Source organism: Rhinolophus ferrumequinum, chromosome 14 (assembly GCF_004115265.2).
Source record: "Rhinolophus ferrumequinum isolate MPI-CBG mRhiFer1 chromosome 14, mRhiFer1_v1.p, whole genome shotgun sequence".
In the NCBI taxonomy this organism is placed as follows: Eukaryota; Metazoa; Chordata; class Mammalia; order Chiroptera; family Rhinolophidae; genus Rhinolophus; species Rhinolophus ferrumequinum.
The window spans coordinates 37,719,573-37,742,539 of NC_046297.1; the positions used below are offsets into that span (position 1 = coordinate 37,719,573).

The window sequence follows — 22,967 nt, forward strand, 5'->3', positions numbered from 1 at the left end:
TGAGTTAGGAAGTATTGCCTCTTCTTTAATTTTTTGGAAGATTTTGAGGAGGACAGGTATTAAATCATCTTTAAATGTTTGGTAGAATTCACCAGTGAAGCCATCTGGTCCTAAGCTTTTGCTTTTGGGGAGATTTTGGATGATTGTTTCAATTTCCTTATTGTTGATTGATCTATTTAGATTTTCCAGTTCTTTGTGATTCAGTCTAGGAAAGTTAAATGAAGTCAATTAATTTCATGAACTTGTTGCAATGATGTTGCTAACCTTTTTTTTTTTTTTTGATATCAGAGGGATTATTTGTTATAAATTTGTACCAACTGGACAAACAATTAACCAAGTTTACTACTTGGAGGTGCTGAAAAGGCTGCGTGAAAAAGATGACCTGAACTTTTTGCCAACAATTCATGGCTCTTGCATCAAGACAATGCACCAGCTCCCACAGCACTATCTGTGAGGGAGTTTTTAGCCAGTAAACAAATAACTGTATTGAAACACCCTCCCTACTCACCTGATCTGGTCCCCAATGATGTCTTTCTTTATCTGAAGATAAAAGAAATATTGAAAGGAAGACATTTTAATGACATTCAGGACATCAAGAATAATACAATGACAGCTCTGATGGTCATTACAAAAAAAGAGTTCCAAAATTTCTTTGAAGGGTGGACTAGGTGCTGGCATCAGTGCACAGCTTCCCAAGGGGAGTACTTCAAAAGTGACTGTAGTGATATTCAGGATGAGTTTGTGAACTTAATTGTCTGACATCATATATTTCTAAGAACTTGTCCATTTCTTCTAGGTTTTTGAATTCGTAGCATATAGTCCTTCATAGTATTCTTGTATGATCTTTTGTATTTCTGTGGTATTTTTCATAACTTTTCTATTTTCATTTCTGATTTGGTATTAAGAGGGAAATTTATATCATAACAGGCCTATCTCAGGAAACAAGAAAAATCCCAAATAAACAATCTAACATTACACCTTAAAGAACTAGAAAAAAAAGAACAAATGAAACCCAAAGTCAGCAGAAGAACGTAATAAAATTTAGAGCAGAATTAAATAAAATAGAGAACAAAAAGAATAGAAAAAATTAATGCAACAAAGAGTTGGGTCTTTGAAAAGATTAATAAATTTGACAAACCCCTGGTTAGACTCACTAAGGTAAAAAGAGAAATGATGCACATAAACAAAATAAGAAGATTAAGTAAATAAGTCACATAAAGCAACTAAATGTGGTAAGCTATCAGTAAATGGTACACTATTATTATTCCTTTTTACAGGAATCTAAAACACAAATGCCTCAAGGGTCCAGAGGAAAAATGTAAATGAGTGAAGAACCTTGGGCATGTTTTGTTCCTCTAATATAAAACTGCATTTTATAGCAGCATCACTTGGTTCATTCACATTCAAGGACAAATGCTTTTGAAATGTTAGTTCAATAAGCTTTCATCCCAATAGTTTTCATGCAGAGCAGTCATCAATCTTACTATGGTTTGCTTCATAATTGTACACTTAATTATATTCTTTGACATGGACACATTTTGGTTGCATATTAAATATATAGGCATTATATCTTCACCTCATATTTATCACCTTATTTCCTCTCGGCTTCACCTATACCTGGGACCCTTGACAATTTGTTTCACACCAGCCTCCTCAGCAGTAGTGATCTCTACATGGAATTAACTCAGTTGCCACGATAGCAGTGAACTTTGCAAAAGCACAATCCCAATAGCACCTTTACTCATTCCTATGTCATCTGCCTCTCCCCTCCAGCCATAGGGTAGCCCTGTTGCTGCTGAGGCACCCATTTAGTATCTATACATGTTCATGCATGTCCAAACAAGAGTATGGTGAAGTTAGTGCCCATGGGCAAGAATTGACCATAGGAGATTTAATGATCTCTCCAAATGGACAATTCTGAGGCACAGGAGTTCATACAACCCTTAGAAGATGTTCTCATGAGATTGAACAGTCAATCACACTTGACATCAAGTGGTGGTCAGATGGTGATGCACCCTTGTATTTGTACTCCCTCCTTTCTTCACTACTCCCATTTCTCCTAATTCCTGCTTCCTAGGTATTTCACTTCCTAATAAAGTAGCACATAAGCTTTTATGTTGGGCTCTGCACCCAGGGGAACCTAGTTTAAAACAGTGGGCAAGGAGAGTGATCCTGGAAAGCAGACTCTTAAGACTGGATTTTAAAGGTGGATTACTCAGTGGTCTGAAAGCAATAGAGACCTCACTGCTGGTAGTAACTAGGGTGGTAACAACCCTTGGCTTGTAACAGTATCATACTAATTAATAGGGATTTCACATGCATTTAATTGTGATGAGGTGCATATGGAAGGTAAGACATTGAGTTATTCAGTACTAAAACACGTGAATAACATGTAAGCAATTAAAATTATGGATTTGTGCAGGGCTTACTTCTTATGATTATATTAGAAGCTTTGAAAACATAAATTAATAGGTTTAGGGCATCCACTAAAAGCCAGAAGGACAAAGAGACTGTCATCTCTTTCAGCTGCAAGGCAAACTGTGCTGAAAATCAAGCCCAAGATCTGATTGTAAGAATGGCAGAACTGCAGTGGACACTGGATATGTAGCCTTCACAGGTCCCTCATGTTGAAGTTTGTGTTCTGAAAGAAAAGTTGGTATCCTAAGATATGGAATAGAGATTTTTGGATGGATGAGACTAAATCTTTGAGCCTTCAATCCCCCTGCCATCCAAGCCTGCAGAAGGAGCTTCCTCCTTCTTGCCAGAAAAGAAAGTTCCACTTGCCTGAATAGCATACAATAAGCTCACCTGAATCAAGTGCCTCACAAATTGATACTTGGTGCTTGCCCCACCACTCTTAATTGCCATCAGGCTGATAACAAGTGTCAAGCCTCAGAATAGTCTAAGAGGGGTATTATAATCCCTGAAGGACAAAATGTCTTATACACCAAAGAATAATAGAACCTGCCTAATATGTATGGCAGAAAAAGGGAGAATATGTTTGTGGATATATTTGGGGAGTCTTAGATTTGGGAGTGGACTATACTTAATAGTTGAGAATTCATTGATAGAAGGCATTAACTTTTGACTCAGTATTCAATGTTTGGCAAGGATGCCTAGAACTGACCCTAATGCTTTGCAGGGTTGGTTCCTTAAAACTTGGTTATGATAACTGCCTAGGTACATGAGGTAGACCTGGTAGGAATTCCTTAGTATGGCAACAAAGACTCTCTCCTTAACCAAACTTGAGTCAGGCTCCTCTAAGTCCTTTTACCAACTAGTCCTCAATCTTGGGCTTCTGTGTCTGTTCTTGCTGAGTCCAATTTTAGCAAAAATCTTGCTAACTCAGTTTAGCGTGAATCCCCCCTTATCCTTTATATCTGATCACCTGTGATATCTGATCAAATTTCCCATCTTCCACCCTTACTATCTGATCACCATGGCCTGTCTTCAGCAAGAATCCTGTTAAGTCACTTTAGCAAGACTCCTCCTACCCTCTGTGTCTCCTCTTAGTAATTTTCCATCCACTGACATACTCATTCTGCTTGTTTGCTTTAAATCCTCAGCTTTCTTTGCTGTACTTGTAGCTGAGCCCAATCTCTCTACCCTATTGCAATGTTCTTATTGTAATAGCCCTGAATAAACTCTTCCTAGCCATTTTAACAAGTGTTGAATAATTTTTTATTTAACAATGGTATTCAGAAAGAATTCAAATGGCTGACAGAGGTAGAACATAAGACTGCATTGACTATTTACAGTCAATGTATTTTTTAACAAGGGTGCCTTGTTAAAACGGGGAAAAGGATAGCCTTTTCAACAAATAATGTTGGGACTACTAGATATCTCATGCAAAAGAATGAAGTTGAACCCTTACCTCATACCATGCACAAAAATTAATTCAAAATGAGTCAAAGACCTAAATGTAAGCATTAAAGCTATGAAAACTCTTAGAAAAAAACATATGGGTAAATCTTTGTGACCTTGGATTTGTCAGTGGTTTCTTAGATATGACAATAAAAGCACAGGCATCAAAAGAAAAACAGATAAACCGAACCTCATCAAAATCAAAAATGTTTGACAGCATGGTACTGGCATAAAAACAGAAACATAAATCAATGGAACAGAAGAGAGAGCCCAGAAATAAATCCATGCTTATATGGTCATTTAATCTATGACAATGGAAGCAAGAATTTACATTGGGGTTGTCATGCAGGATGTCATGTGGGGTCTCAGATCCCACTCCCCACATAAGAATGCAGGATATGGTGAGGCCAAAAAGGAACACCCACAGAGCCATAGATAGGGGAGTCATACCATTATATTCTCACTGGCAGCCAAGCAAGACACACGAAGTAGGATTCACAGGTTCCGCAATCTGCCCTCCGCTTTTCTGCCTGCCAACCACCAACCAACGCAGGCACGGCAGTTATATCAGCAAACAATTGGCCAACCAGCAACAGCCAACAGCCAACCACCACCTGAGGCAGCACCCCGCCACGTGAGGCCAAGAGCCTGGAAACTGCTCTCTGGGATTCTGTCCCCACAGGGGTAACGACAGCCCATTCAATAAATGGTGCTGGGTACAGTAATCAAAACAGCATGGTACTGGCATAAAAACAGACACATAGATCAATGGAACAGAATAGAGAGTCCAGAAATAAATCCACGCCTATATGGCCATTTAATCTACGACAATGGAAGCAAGAATGTACGATGGAGTAATGACAGTCTATTCAATAAATGGTGCTGGGAAACCTGGACAGACACATGCAAAAAAATGAAGTTGGACCACCTCCTTACACCATATACAAAAATAAATTCAAAATGGCTTAAAGACTTAAATGTAAGGTCTGAAACCATAAAATACCTAGAAGAAAATATAGGAAGAAACTTCTCAGACATTACCTGGAGTAAGATTTTTACTGATATACACCCTCGCTCGAGGGAACTAAGAGAAAAAATAAACATGTGGGATTATATCAAACTAAAAAGTTTTTTCACAGCAAAGGAAACCATCAATAAAACAAGAAGGGATCCTACTGAATGGGAAAAGATATTTGCCAATGATATATCTGATAAGGGATTAATATCACAAATCTATGGAAAACTTACTCAACCCAACTCCAAAAAAACAAACGATCCAATTAAAAAATGGGCAGAGGACTTGAAGAGACATTTTTCTGAAAAGGACATACAGATGGCAAACAGACATATGAAGAAATGCTCAACCTCACTAACCATCAGAGAAATGCAAATAAAAACCACAAGGAGATACCACCTCACCCCAGTCAAAATGGCTATCATCAATAAATCAACAAACAACAAGTGCTGGCGCGGATGTGGAGAAAAGGGAACGCTTGTGCACTTTTGGTGGGATTGCAGACTGGTGCAGCCGCTATGGAAAACAGTATGGAGGTATCCCAAAATTCTGAAAATGGAACTACCTTATGATCCAGTAATTCCACTCCTAGGTATCTATCCGGAGAAATCCAGAACTTCAATTCAAAAATCTTTATGCACTCCTATGTTTATTGCAGCACTATACACAATAGCTAAGACATGGAAACAACCAAAATGCCCATCGGTAGATGACTGGATTAAGAAACTGAGGTACATTTATACAATGGAGTATTATGCAGCCATAAAGAAGAAAGAAATCTTACCATTTGCAACAACATGGATGGATCTAGAGAACATTATGTTAAGTGAAATAAGTCAGACAGAGAAAGATAAGTACCATATGATCTCACTTATTTGCGGATTCTAAAGAAAAGAATAAGTGAATGAACTAATCAGAAACAGTTTGGGAGACAATGAGGAAAAACTTAGGGTTGCTAGATGGGCGGGAGGGGTGGGGGGGAGGGTGAGGGGATTGGAGGGCAGTCGGTGACCACAGGATGGCCACGGGGTTTGAAAATTAATCTGGGGAACGTAATTTGGTGGTTACCAGAGCGTAAGGGGGTTGGGGGGGGGATGAGGGTGAGGGGGATCAAATGTATGGTGATGGAAGGGGAGCTGACTCTGGGTGGTGAACACACAGTGTGACTTATGGATGATGTGATACAGAATTGCACACCTGAAATCTATGTAATTATACTAACAATTGTCACCCCAATAAATTAAAAATAAATTAAAAAAATAAATAAATAAATAAATAAATAAATAAATAAATAAATAAATAAATGGTGCTGGGAAACCTGGACAGACATGTGCAAAAAAATGAAGCTGGACCACCTCCTTACACCATATACAAGAATAAATTCAAAATGGATTAAAGACTTAAATGTAAGTCTCCTAGAAGAAAATTTAAGTTGAAAGTTGCAGACATTATCCTTAGTAATGTTTTTACTGATATATCCCCTCGGGCAAGGGAAGTAAGAGAAAATATAAACATGGTATTACATCAAACTAAACAGTTTTTTCACAGCAAAGGAAACCATCAATGAAACTAAAAGGCATCCTACTCAATGGGAGAGGATATTTGTCAATGATATATCTGATAAGGGGTTAATATCCAAAATTTATTAAAAAACTCATTCAACTCAAGACCAAAAAAACAAACAACCCACTTAAAAGATAGGCAGAGGACATGAAGAGACATTTTTCTAAAGAAGACATACAGATGGCAAACCAACATATGAAAAAATGTTCAACCTCACTAATCTTTAGAGAAATGCAAATAAAAAACACAATGAGATACCACTTCATGCTAGTCAAAATGGCTATCATCAATAAATGAACAAACAACAAGTGCTGGCAAGGATTTGAAGAAAAGGGATCCCTCATGCACTGCTGGTGGGATTGCAGATTGGTACAGCCACTATGGAAATCAGTATGGAGGTATCTCAAAAAACTGGAAATGGAATTACCTTATGACCCAGCAATTTCACTCCTAGGTATCTATCCAAAACACTAATTCGAAAAAATTTATCCACCCCATTTGTTTATTGCAGCACTATTCACAATAGCCAAGACATGGAAACAACCGAAATGCCCATCGATAGATGACTGGATCAAGAAACTGTGGTACATTTATACAATGGAGTATTACTCAACCGTAAAGAATAATGAAATCTTACTGTTTGCAATAATATGGATGGACCTAGAGAACATTATGCTAAGTGAAATAAGTCAGACAGAGAAAGACAAATACAACATCATCTCACTTATATGTGTAATCTGAAGATTAGAATAAATGAACAAACTAATCAGAAACAGTCTCAGAGATATAGAGGAAAATCTGACAGTTGCTAGACTGGATTGGGGGTGGGGAAGAGCGGGAAGGTGAGGGGATTAGAAAGCACAATCAGTAACCACAAGATTGACATGGGGATACGAAAGACAGTTTGGGGAATATAATCAATAATGCTGTAAAGATTTCGTAGCGTATCCGATGGACACTTGTCTTATTAGGGAGACAACTTCAGGGATGGTGTAGATGCTTGATCACTGTGCTGTACACCTAAAGCTGAATAATAATTAATGTCAACTATAATCATATATATACACACACACACACACACATATATATATATATATACACACATATATTCACAAGAAGTGGAGTACAACATAAGGAATAGAGACAGTGGAAATGTAACAGCTGTGTGTGTTGTCAGAGGGGTAGTATATTGGGGGAGGGAGTTATCACTTTGTGAGGGGTGTAAATGTCTAACTATTACATTGTTTTGTACACCTGAAACTAATAATTAAAAAATTAAAAATGTTTGAGCTTCAAAGAATGCTATCAAAAAAATGAGGAAACAATCCAAAGAATGGGAGAAATGTATACAAATTATATACCTGATAAGGGATGTGTATCTAGCATGTTCAAAGAATTACTACAATTAAATAATAGAAAGAAAAATAACCGAATCAAAAATGGCAAAGGATCTGAATAGACAATACTGTAAAGATTATATACAATGGTTGATAAACACCTGAAAAAATGCTCAGATCATCATCCACCAGGGAAAGATAATCAAAACCGAAATGAAATAGCACTTCACACTCACTAGGATGACTATATTAAAAAGACAGATAATAACAAATGTTGCTGAGGATATGGAGACATTTGAACACTTATACAGCACTAGTTGGAATATAAAATGGTGCCACCACTTTGGAAAACAGTCCAACAGTTGCTCTAATAGTTAAATATAGAGTTACTGTATCATCCAGCAATTCCACTCCTAGGTATGTTCCCAAGAGAAATGCAAAAACATCCAAACACATAAACTTGTACAAAATGTCAATAGCAGCATTATTCATAATAGCCAAAAAGTGGAAACAACCCAAATATCCATCAACTGAAGAATGAATAAATAAAATATGGTGTATCCATATAATGGAATATTATTCAGCAATAATAAAAAAATGAAGTGCTGCTGCATTCTAAAACATGAATAGTCCTTGGAAGTATTACGCGAAGTGAAAAAAGTCAGTTACAAAGAACCATGTGTTGTATTATTCCATTTGTACAAAATACCCAGAATATGAAAATCTATAGAAATAGAAAGCAAATAAGTGGTTGTCTAGGGGTAGGGGCATTGAGAGATTGGGAGTTAATGGCTAACAGATAAAACATTTCTTTTGAGTCTTGAAAATGTTCTAAAATTAATTCTGGTGATAGACGCATGTTTATATACTATGTTAATATACTAAAAGCCATTGAATTGTATACTTTATTGGTAAATTATATCTCAGTAAAACTACAAAAACAATAATTCATCAACTATGCTCATGTTACCTAGTTACCTGAGAACTCTACATGACTGTGTTCCTGGTGCTTGCCCCCATCACTCCTCACTGAGTTTAAAATGGGCCCAGAGAACATTCAATTCATCGTGGCAATAAAGAATGTATTGGGGCCTTGCGTGCCCATTTCGAGCCCGAGTTTCCAGCTCGACTTTCCAGGGTCGAGAACGCGGCTCAGATTTGCAAAGACTGGGTTCTTGGGCTGTGGCAATGGGGACAGGAATGGCGCAGCTGGAGGGTTACTACTTCTCGGCTGCCCTGAGCTGTACCTTTTTAGTGTCCTGCCTCCTCTTCTCCGCCTTCAGCTGGGCGCTTCGAGAGCCCTACATGGATGAGATCTTCCACCTGCCGCAGGCACAGCGCTACTGTGAGGGCCATTTATCCCTCTCGCAGTGGGACCCCATGATTACTACGTTACCTGGCCTATACCTGCTGTCAGTTGGAGTGGTCAAACCTGCCAGTTGGATCTTTGGATGGTCTGAACATATTGTCTGCTCCATTGGAATGCTCAGATTTGTAAATCTTCTCTTCAGTGTTGGCAACTTCTATTTACTATATTTGCTTTTTTCGCAAGGTACAACCCAGAAACAAGGCTGGCTCAAGTATCCAGAGAATCCTGTCAACGTTAACCTAAGCAGTATTTCCCACACTTTATTTTTTCAACTTCCTTTATTATACAGAAGCAGGATCCATGTTTTTTACTCTTTTTGCCTATTTGATGTGTCTTTATGGAAATCATAAAACGTCAGCCTTGCTTGGATTTTGTGGCTTCATGTTTCGTCAAACAAATATTGTCTGGGCTGTCTTCTGCGCAGGAAATGTCATTGCACAAAAGTTGACTGAAGCTTGGAAAACTGAACTACCAAAGAAAAAGGAAGAGAGGCTTCCCCCTATTAAAGGACCATTTTCAGAATTCAGGAAAATTCTTCAGTTTCTTTTGGCTCATTCCATGTCCTTTAAGAACTTGAGTATGCTTTTCCTTTTGACGTGGCCGTACATCCTTCTAATGTTTCTGTTTTGTTTGTTTGTGGTATTAATGGTGGCATTGTTGTTGGCGATCGGAGCAGTCACGAAGCCTGTCTGCATTTTCCTCAGTTGTTCTACTTTTGCTCTTTCACTCTCTTTTTTTCCTTTCCTCACCTACTGTCTCCTAGCAAAGTTAAAGCTTTTCTTTACTTAGTTTGGAAACGTAGGATTCAGTTTTTTGTGATTATCTTAGTCTCTGTATTTTTAGTTTGGAAATTCACTTATGCTCATAAATACTTGCTAGCAGATAATAGACACTACACATTCTATGTGTGGAAAAGAGTATTTCAAAGATATGAAATTGTGAAATATTTGTTAGTTCCCATCTATATATTTGCTGGTTGGAGTATAGCTGACTCATTGAAATCAAAGTCAATATTCTGGAACTTAATGTTTTTCATATGCTTATTTACTGTTACAGTACCTCAGAAACTACTAGAATTTCGTTACTTCATTTTACCTTATGTTATTTACAGACTTAACATACCTCTGCCACCCACATCCAGACTTGTTTGTGAACTGAGTTGCTATGCATTTGTTAATTTCCTAACTTTTTATATCTTTCTGAACAAGACTTTTCAGTGGCCAAATAGTCATGACATTCAGAGGTTTATGTGGTAATATCACGCATATCTTGAACTCTAAAAATAGACTATTATTTAGACTGTTTCCACAATGAACAGCTGAACAGGTAAAAATTGTGGACTTTTCTTTCAAAGGCACAATAGTGATCCTCAGATCACATCAGATTTTTTTATTTTAAACATTAGATATATGTGTTTTAAATTACATAAGAAATCTAAGGAAGTTAAGTGGTAAAGAACTTAGAAAAGTTTAAGATTTGCTCCATAAGTCTGAGTAATAATGGGAAAATAAAATTGTTTACTGTTATTTCATGATATCTCTTTGTTACTGCTGGCCACTCAAAAAGCTTGGAAATTTTTTGTAGATACAAGTTTCAGAAAATTGGGCATGCTTTATTGATACTGGAACTTATTTATTCTCTTCAGAAAGCAATAGCAGACAAAATATTTGAAAAATATTTACAAATGATCAGGTAATAATTCTTTTTTTTTTAATTAAATTTATTGAGGTGACAATGGTTAGTAGAATTACATAGGTTTAAAGTCTACAATTCTGTAATACATCATCTATGTATCACGTTGTGTGTTCACCACCCAGAGTCAGGTCTCCTTCCGTCACCATATATTTGACCTCCTTTACCCTCTTCTACCATCCCACCTTTCCCCTTACCCTCTGGTAACCACTAAACTGTTGTCTATGTCTATGAGTTTTTATTTCTTTGTTTGTCTTGTTCCTTTGTTGCCTTCAGTTTTCTGTCCCACATATGAGTTAAGTCATATGGTTCTTGACTTTTTCTGCCTGGCTTATATCACTTAGCATAGTAATCTCAAGATCCATCCATGTTGTCGCAAATGGCAGTGTTTCATCTTACGGAAGAGTAGTACTCTATTATGTATATATACCACATCTTCTTTATCCAATTATCTATCGAAGGACACTTGGTTGTTTCAATGTCTTGGTCACTGTAAATAAAACAATGAACATCGGAGTACATATATCTTTACGGATAAGTGTTTTCAGATTTTGGGGGTATATTCACAGGAGAGGGATTGCTGGGTCATCAGGTCATAATTCTTGATTGAACAGTTGCTTGACATTGCAGTAAATTTAATTTTAATCATAAGGCAAAATAGACTCACGTAGATACAAGTCATTGTTATAAATTAAAGGCTCATCTATGTCTGTCTAGGACTGTTGACTTTTGTTAAAAATCTAGAAATGCAGCTCTTTCACTAATTCCTAATATGAAATATATGATAGCCAAAGATAAATTGTGTTGATATACCTTTCAAAAGGGATTTTCTTTTTGAAATACATTACTGTATTTTCTTTGGCTGCCATAACAAGTTACCACAAACGTGGTGGATTAAAAAATAATTTCTCTCACAGTTCTGGGGGCCATAAATTTAAAATTGAGGTGTCTACAGGCCTAGTTACTTGTGAAGGCTCTGAGGGAGAACCAGTTCCATGCCTCTCCTAGTTTCTGGTGGCTGTCTGCAGTCATGATGTTTCTTGGTTTATAGATGCATCCCTCCAGTGTCTCTGCCTTTGTCTTCACGTGGCTTTCCCCTCTGTCGTCTTTATCTTACAAGACAGTATCATTGAATTTAGGGCCCACCCTAATCCAGGATGGTCTCATGGTAAAGTTAATTATATCTACAAAGAACCTTTTTCCAAATAAAATTGCATTTATAAGTTCCAAATAGACATATCTTTTTCTGGGACACTTGTCAACCCACTTACATTACCAAAGGAGATTTTAGGATAAATCTCAGAAAAGTTTTAATTTAAAAAAAGGAAATAATTTATTCGGGATATTTTAAAGGGAATTTTATCTTTACTGAGAGGTTAGACACAAATGATTTTTGAGGTCGCATACATATAAAACTAAATGTAACTGCTTTTTGATTCCATTATATTAGGTTGGTGCAAAAGTAATTGTGATTTAAAAGGTTAAAAAAACTTGCAAAAACTGCAATTACTTTTGTACCAACCTAATACAAAAAGAGTATTGAAAGGAAGTTTAGAAATCATTTGATAATCTTATTTTGTAGATTAGGGAACAATCGCTCGGATAGGATTTTTGTGTGTTGGTTTTTGGATGCTGTGTCTATTTTGAATACATTCATTGGGTTTTTATTCCATTACAGAAAAGTATTTGGACATGTTAACTTGGACATGTAAATTTACAGCTGTGACCAGAATTCATCTTTTAATTTCATTTTATGTTTGTAAACTTTTTAAAATAGGTGTGTAAACAAATTGTCTTAAATGTTGGATAATGCTTTCTCTGGGTTTTAAATAATGAGTGGATTTGGAAAGTATTCTGCGTTTGCAAATATAAAATTTTGTGCAGACGAACACTACAAGTATAGTCTTGAGTAAAATACAGAGCAGTCTTTTGTTGTACTCTGTTCAGTACTGAGAAAGTAGATTGACTGTAGTTAATCACTGTGTCTGCAGTGATTGGAGGACAAATGTTTTTTGCCCAAACTTTTTTTAGACAAGACAGCGTACTCAAAGAAATCATTATTTATAATGGGAATCTGAGTTCCAGGAAGTCAAAATTGCAAGAACAAAAAAAAATGTGTGATTTAGGAAAAACAGCTTTCTTTTCTGATACTATATGAAAGGCTTTCAGGAATATTTCTAAGACAAAGCAACGTTTCCTCTCTAGTCTGGCAAAAGTGAACAACCTATTCCACCATATAGATGGGAGGAATCGCTGTTCCAGTTAATTTTTCAGTGTTGAGTCCCTAAGAGATGTTGAGTCCCTAAGAGATGTTCAGTGTTGAGTCCCTAAGAGATGTTTCGGAGAAAATCTGCATTCAGAGAAAACAAGTTAATCGTATGTGTTTTCTATAAAGTATATAATGTAACATTTTAGACAAGAATGCTGTGAATTAAAAGGTGCTATGGAGCATTGCTTTTGGAAATACCCTGTTATTGTTGTGTGTTGAACATTTTTCAAGAGTTACCAAATAAATATTTTTAACCTGAAGTTTAAGAAAAAAAAAAAAAGAATGTATTGGTAAAAGGGGCATCGGCATAATTAAGAAACGAGGGGCTGGCTGTTCTCTGTTAGCCAGGATTAATGGTAGGAGATTAACAATACTGGATATCAATGAGAATAAAATAGAAGAGATCAGACAGGAAGACTGACTTGTCAGAGGCAAGGTAAATATTATTATCATAATAACTTAACCTGCAGGGATCTGGCAATAGGGAATATATCATGGTGTTGCTGGGGGCAAGATAAATGGAGAACTACTAAGGTATTATACAATTTGTATTATCAGAAAAAAAACAAGGGTTGATGTGTAGAAGGCTAAGAAAAGCCACCACAATGAAAAACCCAGTTTTCAAATTTCAGTCAGTTCACAGGTCCAGCGTCCACTAATTGAAGATGTAAGCTGGGTCCCCTTGAGGAAGGTGAATACAATGCTACCACAAGTATAACTAGTCAATGGTTCTCCAATCCTCCCGCAAAATGTCTTTGTGACCATTTGCCAGGGTAACTGAGCATTGGCAAAAAAGGGTTGCTCACATTTTCTTTTCAGGCCTGAGATAATACTAATACCAGAAAACCCAAAATGCCATCACAGTCCTCTAGCAGAGTGGGGGCTTATGGAGGTCAAATCAGAAATAGAATTTTGGCTCTGGTTCTTGAATGTATATTTGGGGTACATATAATAATCAGATAACAAAATTCTCATCTTTGTTCTCTGCTTTTGTGGGACAATAAATGTGCCTGGGTTCCATTGGCTCTACTTCCCTGGAACTGTGCTTGTTAATAAAATAAGCTATTGCTTCAGGCTCTGATTTCTGTGGAATCCAAGCTAGGATAGGTGTACTCATCATTTCAACAAATATATCTCATATTTCTTATTTTTCTTGAACATGCTACTCTCTAAAATTTTACTTTATCTTTTTTAATAAACGTGAGTATAAAAAATATTATATAAATTCATGCCTATATGGCCATTTAATCTACGACAATGGAAGCAAGAATTTACTGTGGGGTAAAGATAGTCTATTCAATAAATGGTGCTTGGAAACCTGAAGAGACACATGCAAAAAAATGAAGCTGGACCACCACCTTACACCATATACAAAAATAAATTCAAAATGGCTTAAAGACTTAAATGTAAGATCTGAAACCATAAAATTCCTAGAAGAAAACATAAGAAGAAACTTTACAGACATTACCCAGAGTAAGAATTTTACTGACATATCCCCTCGTGCAAGAGAAGTAAGAGAAAAAATAAACATGTGGGATTATATCAAACTAAAAAGTTTTTTCACAGCAAAGGAAACCATCAATAAAACAAAAAGGGATCCTACTGAATGGGAAAACATATTTGCCAATGATATATCCGATAAGAGGTTAATATCACAAATTTATAAAAACTCACTCAACTCCAAAAAAACAAACAACCCAATTAAAAATGGGCAGAGGACATGAAGAGAGATTTTTCTAAAAAGGACATACAGATGGCAAACAGACATATGAAAAAAATGTTCAACCTCACTAACCATCAGAGAAATGCAAATAAAAACCACAATGAGATACCACCTCACCCCAGTCAAAATGGCTATCATCAATAAATCAACAAACAAGTGCTGGCGAGGATGTGGAGAAAAGGGAACGCTTGTGCACTGTTGGTGGGATTGCAGATTGGTGCATCCACTATGGAAAACAGTATGGAGGTATCTCAAAAATCTGAAAATGGAACTACCTTATGATCCAGCAGTTCCACTCCTGGGTATCTATCCAGAGAAATCCAAAACTCTAATTCAAAAAAATGTATGCACTCCTATGTTTATTGCAGCACTATACACAATAGCCAAGACATGGAAACAACTGTAATGCCCATCGGTAGATGACTGGATTAATAAACTGTGGCACATTTATACAATGGAATATTACACAGCCATAAGAAGAAAGAAATCTTACCACTTGCAACAACATGGATGGACCTAGAGAACATTATGTTAAGTGAACTAAGTCAGACAGAGAAACACAAATACCATATGATCTCACTTATATGTGGAATCTAAAGAAGAGAATAAGTGAATGAACTAATCAGAAACAGTTTCGGAGACATAGAGGAAAAACTGAGAGTTGCTAGATGTGGGAGTGGAAATAAGGGTAAGGTGAGGGGATTAGAAAGCAGTCAGTAACTACAAGATTGCCATGGGGTTACGAAAGTTAATTTGGGGAATGTAATCAATAATGTTGTAACGATATTTTAGGGTATCCGATGGACACTTGTCTCATTAGGGATACCACATCAGGGATGATGTAGGGGCCTGATCACTGCACTGTACACCTTAAGCTGAAGCTGAACAATAATGAATGTCAACTACAATTATACATATATATATGTATATAGTTACATGAAGCAGAGTACAGCATTAGGAATAGAGACAGTGGAAATGTAATGGCTGTGTGCGATGTCAGAGGGATTGTGGATGGGGGAGGGGGTTGACACAGTGTGAGGAATATAAATGATAAACATCTAAGTATTACTTTGTTTTGTGCACCTGAAACTAATTTAAAAAAAGAAATATGATACTCCTTCCTAACTCTGCTATGAGGAAAAGACAATCCAAGAATGATCAACAGCAATGGGACTGGCATCAGATTAGGAAACAACTGGAAATAGTAGAATTGGGCAAACTTGAAAGCAAGTGCCCATTGGTAGGGGACAGCCATGACTAAGTTCCAAATGTGTAGTTGTTTTTAGTGGAGAACATAGAACCGTGCTACCAGAGTTTGTTTGTTTGTTTGTTTGTTTGTTTGTTTGTTTGTTTGTTGTCACCCTTGTAAATAAGCAAGGCTCTGCCAATAGGCAAAGAACTTTTTCTCCAAGTTCGTTGACTGGTATCAACAAATTGCAAATCCAGGAGCTTTATGGTAGGTGAAGTTATTGGGAGTGTAGGAGTCTAAGTTTGAAGGTACTATCTTGCATCTGTTATGTTGCTGGCAGGAGGAATGCAGACTTTGACATAGATGCTGGGAAAATTTAACATAGGAAGATTGCTGAAATGGAATAATATTGGATTTTAAGATGTCATTTTTTCACATGTCACTTATACATTTAAATCCTCTGAATCCTCAGAAACAAAAATAAATAAAAGGAGGAGGAAAAGTATTAAACACATTTTTAAAAGAAATTTTTGTAACTCAAAGTTAAAGAACAAAATTTAAAAAGCAGCAAGGTCAACATCTGCTAAGATATATAGCACCAAGGAATAACATTTAAGGATTTTGAAAATATTACACATTCCTGGGGACTCCATAAATAATATTAAGTCCAAAATAATATCAGAAAACATTAAAAATGTGGAAAATGAAGAACAGAAATCCATCATATAACTAAATCATAAAAGTACCTAAAAGGTAGAATTAATCATTGAAGTATAATTTTTTAAATTTCATTTTTTATATTAGTTTCAGGTGTACAAAACAACATAATGATTACAGTTACACTCCTCACAAAGTGATAACCCCCCCCAAGTCTACTACCCCTCTGACATTGTATATAGCTGTTACAATGCCATTGACTATATTCCCTATGCTATACTTTACATCCAGTAACTGTGTGTGTATGTATGTATGTATATGTATATACATACATACATACACACACACAGTTGACATTAGGTGTTATTTAATTATAGTTGACATTCAATGTTATTCTGCATCAGTTTCAGATATACAGCCTAGTGCTCATGAATCTACATAATCTATGAAGTGATCTTCCCAATAAGTCCAGTACCAATCTGACAACCTACATAATCTATACAACATTACTTATATTCCCCACACTGTATTTCACATCCTCGTGACTATTTTGTGGCTACCAATTTGTACTTTCTAAACCCTTCACCTTCTCCACCATCCCCCAACACCCCTCCGATCTAACAACCATCACTTTTTTTCTCTATATCTCTGAGTCTCTGTTTCGTTTGCTCATTTATTCCGTTGTTTAGATTCCACATATAAGATCATATGGTATTTGTCTTTCTCAGTCTGACTTATTTCACTTAGCATAATATCCACTAAGTGCATCCATGTTGTTACAAATGATAATATTTCATTCTTTTTTATGGCAGAGTAATACTCTATTGTATAAATGTAGCACAATTTCTTTATCCAATCATCTATTGATGGGCATTTCAGTTGTTTCCATATCTTGGCTATTGTGAATAGCATTGCAATAAATATAAGGGTGCACATACTTTTTGGCATTAGTGTTTTGAATTTCTTGGGATAAATACTGAGGAGTGGAATTACTGGGTCATAAGGTAGTTTTATTTTTAATTGTTTGAGGAATCTCCATATGTGTTCCATACTGGCTACACCAATTTGCAATCCCACCAACAGTCCACGAAGGTTCCCTTTGCTCCACTTCCTCACCAACACTTATATGTAGTTTGTTGAATTTTTGATGATAGTCGTTCTGACAGGAGTGAGGTAGTGTCTCATTGAGGTTTTTAATAGCATTTCGATGATGATCAGTGACGTTGAGCACCTTTTTATATGTATATTGGTCATCTGTATGTCTTCCTTAGAAAAACGGAATTGTACACCTGAAATCTATGTAACTTTAATAACAATTGTCACCTCAATAAACTTTAATTTGAAAAGAAAAAGAAAAATGACTCTTCATATCCTCTGACTCTTTTGTTTTTCCCCTTTACCCTCTGATAACCAGTAAACAATTGTCTGTGTCTCTGAGTTTTTGTTTCTCATTTGTTTCTATTGCTCTTTTGTTGTTTTTGGTTTATGTACCATATATATATATATATATATATATATATATATATATATATATATATATATGAAATCATATGCTTCTCTCTTTTTCAGTTTGACTTATTTCGCTTAGCATTATAATCTCAAGATCCATCCATGTTGTCACAAATGTTCCTATATCATTTTTTCTTACTTCCGAATAGTACTCCATTGTGTATATATACCACAACTTCTTTATCCATTCATCTATCGAAGGACATTTTGGTTGTTTCCATGTCTCGGCCACCATAAATAAAGCTGCAGTGAACATTGGAGCACACGTGTCTTTATGGATAAATGTTTTCAGATTTTTTGGGTAGATACCAAGGGGGATTGCTGGGTAATATGGTAATTCTGTTTGTAATTTTTTGAGGAACCTCCACACTGACTTCCTTGGCGGCTGCTCAGTCTGCGTTCCCACCAACAGTTTATGAGGTTTCCTTTTCCTGCACAGCCTCTCCAACACTTGTGACTATTTGTCTTGTTGATGATAGCCATTCTAACTGGGGTGAGGCGATATCTCATTGTGGTTTTTATCTGAGTTTCTCTGATGATTAGTGATGTTGAGCATTTTTTCATATGTCTATTTGCCATTTGTATGTCCTCTTTGGAGAAATGTCTCTTCAGGTTGTCTACCCATTCTTTAATTGGATTGTTTGTTTTTTTTGTTATTGAGTTGTATGAGTTCCTTGTATATTTTGTATATCAGCCCCTGATCAGAGGCACTGTTTGCAAAACTCTTCTCCTATTCAGTTGGTTGCCTCTTTATTTTGTCGATGGTTTCTTTTGCTGTGCAGAAGCTTTTAAGTTTGGTATACTCCCATTCATTTATTTTAGCTTTTACTTCCCTTGCTTTCAGAGTCAAATTCATAAAATTCTCTTTGAACCCAAGGTCCATAAGTGCAGTACCTAAGTTTTCTTCTATGCCGTTTATTGTTTCAGTTCTTCTGCTACCTCTGATTCTTTTTCATTATTTTTGTTTGTTTGTTTTGCTTGGTTTTGATTTTTTTTTTCTTTTTGGTGTTGAGTTGTATGAGTTTTTTGCAAATTTTTGATATTAAACCCTGATCAGATAGGAAATACATACTTTGCAAATAACTTTTCACATCCATTAAGATGTCTTTTGTAGAGACTAAACAAAATGGCGGAATGAGGTGAGCCTCTGTAAATCTCCCTTGGAATTTACAACTAATCCAACAACTATAACTCCACAAAGGCCTCCCTGCACAGCAGACAGGCAAGAATAAGAGGCACACTATTGAATTCACCTAAACTTGGAGGAATCACGTGAGCGGGGGGGAGGAGGGAAGGGAGAAGTGTGGAGACTGAGGCGCGGGTGCAGGACTCAGACCTAGCTCAGTGCTCCAAGCTCGCTGCATCCCGCAACTACCGCAGCTCCGGGACAGGGAAGAACTCAGACTGCTAGAGCTCCGTTTATGGCCCACAGGGCTGAGGGGACAGCATATAACATGGCTGAAACCAACACTCACGGCAGAGAACTCGTAGAAAAGACTGAGAGAAGAAGGCCAAAAATCATGGTTTAAGCCATCCCTGCTGAGCAGATAATGGAAGCCATAGGCACTGAGACTATCCACCCCCTCCCTCCCCTCCCAGAGCTCACCCCGCCCCCACATCCCCGGTGCTAGAAGCGGAACAGTAGCAGTGTCAGATCAAAAGAACAGAATATTTGCTCTTCTGAGAACTGTGGACTGCAGACACAGATTCACAGCACAACTAGTTCCAGCAAAGGGGAGGGAACTGTGGAAGCAGGACCGGCTGTGGTGGTGATCACATTGCTCTGGGACACCTCTCACAGCTCACCCTGCCCCTGGCCCCACCTATATGGGTGGATCCCTGCAGGAGTAAACAGAACCGCTGAAACATACAGGCTCTGAATCTGGTGCAGGAAGAGCTTTGGAACTTCAAAAGCTCTCCGCATACCCACCGGGACACTGTGCCCTGTGACCCAGGTGAACTATTAACAGAGGAGAAGCCTGTCTCCCAGGGAATCCCCCCATTGTGTGAGAAGCTGGAATAGTGCAGAGAAAACATAGCACTACTGTGTGAGAGAGAAAGAAAAGGCTGCAGTCAGAGAGAAAATAAAACATTCTACCAACAAGCACTGGAAAACAAAAGAAAGACCTCTTCCTATCAACCTGTTGCAAAAGAAACTCCTGTAGATGTCTAGAAAGAGAAACAATAAATCAGTAATTGCCATGAATAATCAAGTCAACAAAACAGCTCAGAAAGAAAGGGAAGAGTCTCCAGAAAATGAAATTAAAGATATAGAAATATGTGACTTAAATGACAGAGAATTCAAGACTGTAGTTCTGAAAAAACTCAACGAGATGCAAGAAAACACAGAAAGGCAGTTTAATGAACCCAGAAACACAATCAAAGAACAACATGAACATTTTCCCAAAGAGATTGAAATCTTAGAAAAGAACCAAATAGAATGTCTGGAGATTAAGAACTCAATACAAGAAAACAAGAATGAAAAAGCCACCTTAGGTAGTAGAGTTGACCAGATAGAAGAAAGAATCAGCATCGAAGACAGAAACCTGGAAATTACACAGATGGAAGAAGAAAGAGACTTGAGACTTAAAAGAAATGAAAGAAATCTACAGGAACTTTATGACTCCATCAGAAAGAGCAAGATAAGAATAATGAGCATACCAGAAGGAGAAGAAAGATACAAGGGAACAGAGAATATATTCAAACAAATTGTCGAAGAGAGCTTCTCAAACTTGAGCACAGAACTAGATCCTCGAATCCAAGAAGCAAATAGAACACCTAATTACCTCAACCCCAACAGGCTTTCTCCAAGGCACATTGTATTGAAGCTGTCCATAATCAACGAAAAAGAAAGAATCCTCAGGGCAGCCAGAGAAAAGAAGACGGTAACCTACAAAGACAAACCCATTAGATTATCATCAGATTTTTCAGCAGAAACTCTACAAGCCAGGAGGGAGTGGAACCAAATATTCAAACTATTGAAAGAGAGAAATTATGAGCCAAGAATAATATATCCAGCAAAGATGTCCTTCAGATATCAAGGAGGAATAAAGACCTTTCCAGTCATATGGAAGCTGAGGGAATTTTCTAATACACGACCTACACTACAAGAAAAACGAAAGGAGGCTATTCGACCACCATCAACAGGAACAATTTGTGGCAACCAAAACATAGAAAGGGGAAGAGTAAAGGCCTGAACTGGAATATGGGAATGGAGAAAGTAAGCGTGCTGAAGAAAATGGAATAATGTAAATATCAAACTTTCTTTTACATAAACTTAAGGGTAACCACTCAAAAAAAAAAATTCAGAACGGAAATATATACTGTAATAAAAGGAGAAACATCATAGAATACCACCACACAGAAATAATAGACAACAACAAAAAGGCAAAGAAACAATGGAGACACAGCCTTACCAGAAAACTAAAGAGAGAATGACAGGAAATCCTCACATATCAATAATCACCCTAAATGGAAATGGACTGAACTTACCAATAAAAAGGCACAGAGTAGCAGATTGGATCAAAAAACTAAAACCAACTATGTGCTGTCTCCAAGAGACAAATCTCAACTACAAGGACAAGCATAGACTCAAAGTGAAAGGGTTGACATGGACACTCCAAGCAAATCGTATCCAGAGAAAATCAGGTGTAGCCATAATGATATCAGATGAAACAGACTTCAATGTGAAAAAAGTAACAAGAGACAAAAATGTACATTTCATAATGGTAAAGGGGACTGTACAACAAGAAGACATAAGAGTCATCAATATTTAAGCCCCCAATCAAGGAGCACCGAAATATACCAAGCAACTACTAACAGAATTATAGGGAGAAATTGACCAAAACACAATTATACTAGGGGACTTATATACATCATTGACAGCTATAGATAGATCATCCAAACAGAAAATAAATAACGAAATAGCAGCACTAAATGACACATTAGATGACACATAATTGACATATATAGAGCACTTCATCCAAAAACATCAGACTATACATTTTTTTCTAGTGTACATGGAACATCCTCAAGGACAGACCATATATTGGGACATAAAATCAGCCTCAGCAAATTTAAGAAGGTTGAAATCATACCAAGCATATTCTCTGATCAAAAGGCTTTGAAATTGGATATCAACTGCAAAAAGAAAGCAGGAAAAAACACAAATACATGGATTTTAAACAATACACTTTTAAGGAACAACCTGGTCAAAGAAGAAATTAGAGGAAAGATCAAAAGATACATAGACACAAATGACAATAGAAATACATCCTACCATAATTTTTGGGATGCAGCGAAAGCAGTTTTAAGAGGGAAATTTATATCATTACAGGCCTATCTCAAGTAACAAGAAAAATCCCAAATAAATAACCTCACGTTACAACTTAAAGAACTAGAGAAAGAAGAACAAGGGAAATCCAAGGTCAGCAGGAGAAAGGAACTAACAAAAATCAGAGCAGAAATAAATGAAACAGAAAACAAAAAGACAATAGAAAAAATTAATGTAACAAAGAGCTGGTTCTTTGAAAAGATTAACAACATTGACAAACCCTTGGCTAGACTCACTAAAATAAAAACAGAAAAGACACTAATTAAGAAAATCAGAAATAAAAAAGGGGAAGTTATCACGGACACCACAGAAATACAAAGGATTATCCAGTAATACTATGAAGGACTATATGCCACCAAATTCAATAACCTAGAAGAAATGCACAAGTTCTTAGAAACGTATAGCCTTCCTAGGCTGAACCATGAAGAACTGGAAAATCTAAACAGA

General features: G+C 36.7%; 1 protein-coding gene across 1 annotated transcript; it reads left to right on the top strand.

Annotated features, from left to right (window-relative positions):
* The first annotated feature begins 8,875 nt into the window (after positions 1–8,875).
* On the top strand, positions 8,876–10,661 carry LOC117033946 (dol-P-Glc:Glc(2)Man(9)GlcNAc(2)-PP-Dol alpha-1,2-glucosyltransferase-like). Its single transcript, XM_033126477.1, is given in 3 exon segments — positions 8,876–9,321; positions 9,323–9,788; positions 9,791–10,661. Coding segments are annotated over 3 exon segments (1,434 nt in total). The 5' UTR covers positions 8,876–8,967; the 3' UTR covers positions 10,405–10,661.
* Positions 10,662–22,967: the final 12,306 nt, after the last annotated feature.